This window comes from Macadamia integrifolia, unplaced genomic scaffold (genome assembly GCF_013358625.1).
Source record: "Macadamia integrifolia cultivar HAES 741 unplaced genomic scaffold, SCU_Mint_v3 scaffold909, whole genome shotgun sequence".
Lineage (NCBI taxonomy): Eukaryota > Viridiplantae > Streptophyta > Magnoliopsida > Proteales > Proteaceae > Macadamia > Macadamia integrifolia.
The window spans coordinates 207,351-213,892 of record NW_024870579.1 but is presented as its reverse complement, the minus strand read 5'-3'; the positions used below and the strand labels follow the sequence as shown (position 1 = coordinate 213,892).

General features: G+C 39.3%; 1 protein-coding gene across 1 annotated transcript; it reads left to right on the top strand.

Annotated features, from left to right (window-relative positions):
• Window positions 1–1,736: 1,736 nt before the first annotated feature.
• On the top strand, window positions 1,737–4,572 carry LOC122070410 (putative disease resistance protein At4g10780). Its single transcript, XM_042634547.1, is given in 3 exon segments — window positions 1,737–3,481; window positions 3,913–4,097; window positions 4,100–4,572. Coding segments are annotated over 3 exon segments (2,403 nt in total).
• The last annotated feature ends 1,970 nt before the right edge of the window (window positions 4,573–6,542 follow it).

The following is a 6,542-nucleotide window of genomic DNA, read 5'->3' as shown; positions in this document are numbered from 1 at the left end:
TTATATGCCCTATTCAAAGCATGTGTAAAACCTAACAAGAATGTGGCATCGGCTTATTATCTTTTTTCTGGCCTCAAAAGCTTAAAAGCCCAGCCAGTGCTCTGAAATTTTTGGGTGGGCTCCAGCCAAACTTGCAACCCTGGGAGAGATTACTTCTCTTTATAATACATCATCATTATACCCATCAAAATGAAGTTTCATTCTGTAGTTGAGAGGAAGGACAACATATCAGAAGCTAGTGTTTTAGGACTTATCTCTCTTTCTTCCAATTATCAGGTTAAGTATGTTACACATCCGTTCTTATAACTACGGGCTTCTTCTTGTTCTTCTAGTTTCTGATCTCTATTTCATGTTCACTGCTTGATGTTTTTCATTCTCACTTTTTCTTTATTAGTGTTAAGAGGAAGGATAACATCTCAGAAGCAAGTGTTTTTTGGTTTTTATTGTTCCTTCTTCCCATAATCAGGTAAGTACCATGCATATATTCATAAAGCTTAGGTGCTCTAGCTTCTTATTGTTGTTCTTCTAATTTCTCTGAACAATTTTATTTTCACTGCTTTTTATATATATTATTCTCACTATTTCATTATTAAAGACTTCTGAATTGCAAGTAGTGTTAGTGTCGAGAGAAGAAATCCCACTATGTACAACACACCTAGTTGTGCCATGTGCGATGCGCCATGTGGTATGTTGCAAGTAGTCTAAGTTTTTGAAAGCATCATAGAACTCACTTTTATGTTTCATTGAAAAGATCCATGTGGTCCAGGAATAATCATCAACAAATGATACAAAATAATGATAGCCAGATAAAGAGGTAGTGGGAGAAGGTCCCCAAACATCAGTATGCATAATATAAAAGGGAATGATAGATCTATTGCAATGGTAAGGACAAGAAGAACGAAATTTTTTAGCAATCAAATAGGGTTCACACTGAAACACATGGGAATGAGAAATAAAAGAAAACTAGTGTGGCGATTTTTTTCTCATAACTCGGAATGAAGGGTGGCCCAAACATTGATGCCGCAATATCACAGTCAGCATTACTACTATCACCATGTCCACATGCGTAGTACTGAGAACTAGGTAGAGGGGATGTTCCTAGAACAAGAAGTTAGGGTCCTTTGTATAGAGTCAACTGGTTGAGCCTAACAGTCCCCACCAATTCAAAGCTCCACACCGTTTACGCCCATTTAGGTAATCCTAGTTGGCTAATTCAGCTATAAACGCTCCTTATACGGGCTAATCGGGCTATAAAAAGCCAGTTATTAGTCGGTCATAATATTTGATTGGTCTGAATTGGGTGACAATCGGGCCATTGCCCTTTACCAGGACCGCCTGATTATTAATCAATCCATGTTTGAGCCTGACATGTTTAGTAATCAGTTGGGCTGGTCTCGGGCTTCAACCAGCCAGTTCAGGTTGGGCCTACCAGTGCGAGCCAACTTTTGACACTCCCATTTCTCTGTTCGTGTGCTTGAAAAACGTGATACAACTGTAGGTTTGTAAATAATACAAAGGATTTGGTGTTACTTGCCCTATTCAAAGCATGTGTAAATCTTACGCAGAATATTGAGCATATGATCTTTTCCCTTCTTAGGGGAACTCAAAAATTTATGTTGTGCAGGTGTTGGTATGGTTCACACATCACAGCTTCACATTCTCCCTCCCCGTTTTATCTTTTCACTTTTTAATTCACTAGAAATGGTATTGAAATCATCGCAGGTGAAAATTCATTCATGGCTTTAAGTGGACAAATACTCCCCATTGGGCAACCAGTTGTAGCCATTGTGCAATGGTTATGGGTCCCGCTCGGACGTCAAATCAGCTATATCAAAAATCTTGAAGAAAATTTTGAGAAGCTGAAAGTGAAAGCGATAGATCTCTACAACAAAAGGACGGATGTAAATAGAGAGATAAACAGAGATATCATATCAAAAATGCCAACAGCAGAATGCCGAACTTGGCTTCAGAAGGTGGGAGAGATGGAAACTAAAGTCAATGACATAGAAAGAGAGTTCCAGGAAAATAAGAGTTGCATTGGCACATTATGCCCCAACATTTGGTGGCAGAGGAATCTGGGTAAGAAAATTGTGACTATGATAGATGACATTGTTATTCTCAAGGACGACTCATTGCTTTCAAGAAGATATGTGGTTGAGGTACCTCCACAGCCAGTTGAGCCAATTCCTGCACCAACTATAGAAGGCAATAATACATCAATTAATCGTACTGTCCAGGAGATATTAAGATGCATAACAGATTGTGATAAACAGAAAATTGGCATATGGGGCATGGGTGGACTTGGAAAGACAGCTTCAATAAAGCTTATACACAATTTACCTGAAATAACAGTTCTGTTCGACATGGTTATTTCGGTAACTGTGTCCAAAGATGGAGGTATAAGAAAGGTACAAAAGGATATTATAGAGCATCTATCATTGAATTTTGATGATAAGGAGTCTGTTGAAAGAACAGCCCAGAAAATTTTACAACGATTGAGTTGTGTGAATTATTTGCTGCTTCTAGATGACTTATGGCAAAAAATGGATCTGGAAATAATAGGAATTCCCAACCCAAGCAAACAAAATGGCTGCAAAATGATAATAACGACTCGGTCCATGGTTGTCTGTAACAAAATGGAGATTGATGAACAAATTAAAGTTAAAGTCTTATCTGAAGAAGAGGCATGGAACATGTTTCGTGAAAAGGTCGGGAACGTTGTAGATTCACAGGATATAAGAGAAATAGCTACACAGGTTGTTCGAAAATGTCAAGGTTTGCCACTTGCCCTTATTGTGATAGGAGGGTCCTTAAGAAATAAGTGTGACCTGTGTGAATGGAGAAATGCATGGATGGAGTTGAGTTCGAATAGGCACGAAATTATTGATGACATGGAAGAATCTGTCTTTATGATATTAAAGTTCAGTTACGATCATTTAAAGAGCACCAATATGAAGAATTGCTTTTTATATTGTGCTTTATACCCTGAGGACTATCAGATTCCAGAAACAGAACTTATACAACGTTGGTGGGTAGTGGGTTTCATCGATGGTGCTTTAAGCTTGAATGCGGCATATGATAAAGGGCATGCTATAATAAATTACCTAAAAATGGTGTCATTGTTGGAAGGAGATGGCCTACATCAGGTAGTCAAGATGTATGATGTCATTAGAGATTTGGCATTAATACTCACATCATCATCAGCACCATTGTCTGCTAAAATAGTGCGAGAGGATGGTAACCAGTTCTTGGTTAGAAGAAATATTGGAATAGAGGAGCTCTCAAATGAGGACGATTGGGGACAGTTCCAAAGGATCTCCTTGATGCATAATAAAATTCGCAATCTACCTGAGAACCCCACATCCCTCTTACTTGTGACATTATTTTTGCAGCATGATAGAAGATTGACTAGAATTCCAGAATCATTCTTCGAGCATATGCACAATCTTCGAGTTTTGGACCTATCATACACTAATGTCAAGGAGTTACCATCTGATATAGCCAAACTGACCTCTCGTGGGGGCAATGACACGTGTCACCTCTGAGACACGTGTCCTCCGCCAAACGAAGGTTCCAAGAAACCACTCACGCTCAAGCACGCTCAATCACCGAGGTACGCTAGCGAAATCACGCGGGATCACGTCGTCTGCATGAGGGGAATATTCCCCCCAGAAGGATGGACGTATTCGAGTGGGACTCTAAGAGGGAAGAAGGAGGAAAAACCCTAAACCCTAAGAGCTATATAAGAAGGCACGGAAGAAAGGGGGAGGTAAGTTCTGATACCCTCACCATTACTCCCTTATTGAACTGTGCGGCCGACCCTGACTTGAGCGTCGGAGGACTAACCCCGGACAAAGATCCGGGCCTCCGTCGTCTGTGTTTGTGTAGGTTCGACTAGCGGGGTTTTTTGGCTGCAACACCATCTGCTGTCTCCAATTTAGTAAGCCTTCGAGGATTATATCTCTTCAATTGTTTCTCATTGGTTACTCTACCATCCCAAATGGGGAATCTGAAAAAACTTCAGGTGCTTCATTTGGGAGGCAAGCTTGGCAAGTTTGAGTACTTACCTATTGAAATTCAGCAACTTGTGCTCCTTAGAATCTGCAAGTGTCATTTAAAAATATACCAAGTGCAAATCGACTGATGTTTCCTAATGGAATTATATCAAGACTCTCTCTAATCGAAGACTTGAGCATACATTTAGACACTGTAGGGTATCATTCTCCAAAGTTTGGAGAAACCATTGCAGAAGAGATGGCTAGCTTAAAGCAACTAACTCAACTTGAGTTTCACTTTACATTGGAAAGTTTTGAGCATTTTCTATGTGAAAGTTGTCAATGGGAAAATCAAAGCTTGAAGTCTTTTCGGTTCATGGTGGAGTGCAGCAACTATGAAGAGCGATTCCCTATGTTTGATTCTGAAGAAGAAACATCAAAGATGCGATACTTAAGAGTGTTGGGAGTAATTACCCACCCACTGTATATGCAGATGTACTTCATCGGGCCAATGGTTTTCATTTACGAGGCCATCAGACTTCTCAAGGGCTATTGGATTTTGGCTTGGAGAACTTGAATGAGCTGGAAGTATGTATTGTTGGTGAATGCAATATGATGGAGATCATCATCAATGGAAATGATGTAAGTACTTCAACATGTGCAGTTTTACCAAACTTGGAATACTTGGTAGTGGGTCATATGACAACTGTGAGGGTTAGCATGTTTGAAAATCATTTTTTGTGAAAACCTGATAAAGGTTTTCACAAGGAGCATATTCCAACAACTTCCAAACCTTGAAGAACTTCTTGTCAGTTCCTGTCCTACCATCCAAGTAATAGTGGATGAAGAGGAACAAGAAGATGGTCACGATTTTGCTCTTTTCCCAAAATTGAAGATTCTCACTCTTTGGAAACTACCCAGACCAGAAAGGATTTGGAAAACAGTTCCTTTTCCCACGGCGCCATCCTTGGAAACGATAAAGATTTCAGGATGTCCAAATCTTAAGTCTCCCTTTCAGTTTGGGCATATTCAACGAAATGAATCATCTACCTCCACTAGGATGAGGGTGAAACCAATGGTGCATTGGAATGGGAACATGATGAGATCAAACAACTACTGGATATACTAATGCAAAGTGTGATCAGCTTCGTCATTAGGGGGCAAAGGAGAGAGAGTGGCAAAGGCTGTTGAGGAGGAAAGCGACTGTGATAGAGTTCTTCTTTGTATACTTATGTTTTTTTCCTTCCTTTGTATACATACGTTTTTTGTGTACATTCACGAGACACACTTCTTGGGAAATGCAGAAGGTCATTTGATGTACGCATCGTTGGTTATTATTAGTGAAATTTTATATCAAGTTAAAGAAGTTTGGTTAGGGAAATTGCAAGAGGTCATCAGATCACCTGTAGAACTGCTGGATCAGTGTCTAGCAGGATCCAAACAGAGCCTCTCTTTTCTTCAATTGCTCCTTTAAGAGGCCTGTGATCTTTTCCCCCTCCCCCCCCCACCCTTTTTTTTTCTGCTTAATCTCTTTTATACAAGAAGAAAAAAAAAAAAAAGCCTGTCCTTTACATGTATGATTAAGGGGAAAAGAAAACTCCTTGGTTGTGGGAACCTGTGGCAGTGCAGGGGCCGGTGAGGCAGAGGGGACACACATGGCATCAATAGGGGTGGATTTTATGGGTTTCACAGGGGTGGGGGTATCATTTTTCTGTCCTTTGTGTTTGGACTCAGGTGTGCACGACTAAGGACATTAATTTTCCCGACAATTAAATTCAAATACCTATTCCATTACCATATACAAGAGAGCAGATTGTTTAATACTACCGAATATATACCGAATATATGTATCATGTGAAATAGGTCCTTGTGGTCTACCCAAATAAGCCTTATATTGAGTTTAACTAAATTTTATTCTCCCTCCCTCCCTCCCTCCCTCCCACAAAGATAGTTCCGTTTGAGGTTTTTCATTGTCCCAAAATTTTAGTCTATTATTTCACTCTATAACATACGTTTGACTTGACTGAGTGATAGTGTTGGATGCATAGTTTGAATTAATGATTGATAATTAGTGCATTAATTTTTTTTGTTTTTTTGGGTAAACAGTTAATGCATTAACAAACCAACTTATAAAATTGTTTGAATTAATGCCTGATAATTAGTGCATTAATTTTTTTTTGTTTTTTTGGGTAAATAGTTAATGCATTAACAAACCAACTTATAAAATTGTGTATTTTTAAAAAACCACCAATCCAGTTTGATCCTCGTTATAACATAATGGAAATGACGGAGATCTAGGGTTATCTCAATGATGCTTCCCTTGCAGTGTAATGGATCTAGTTACTGTACGCATTGTCCTTACATGAACTGTGTTGATTGAGGGTTTTCGACGATCTCGCTAGACAAAGTTTCACCCTTCAAGTCCAAGGATAGCAATGAAGATCTTTAGAGACACATTCTCAATTGAAAGAGACATAAGAAAATAGGGAGAGAGAAACAAAGCTTTTGAGATTAGGTCAAAAGTTATTCTTAATGTGGCCAAACCTC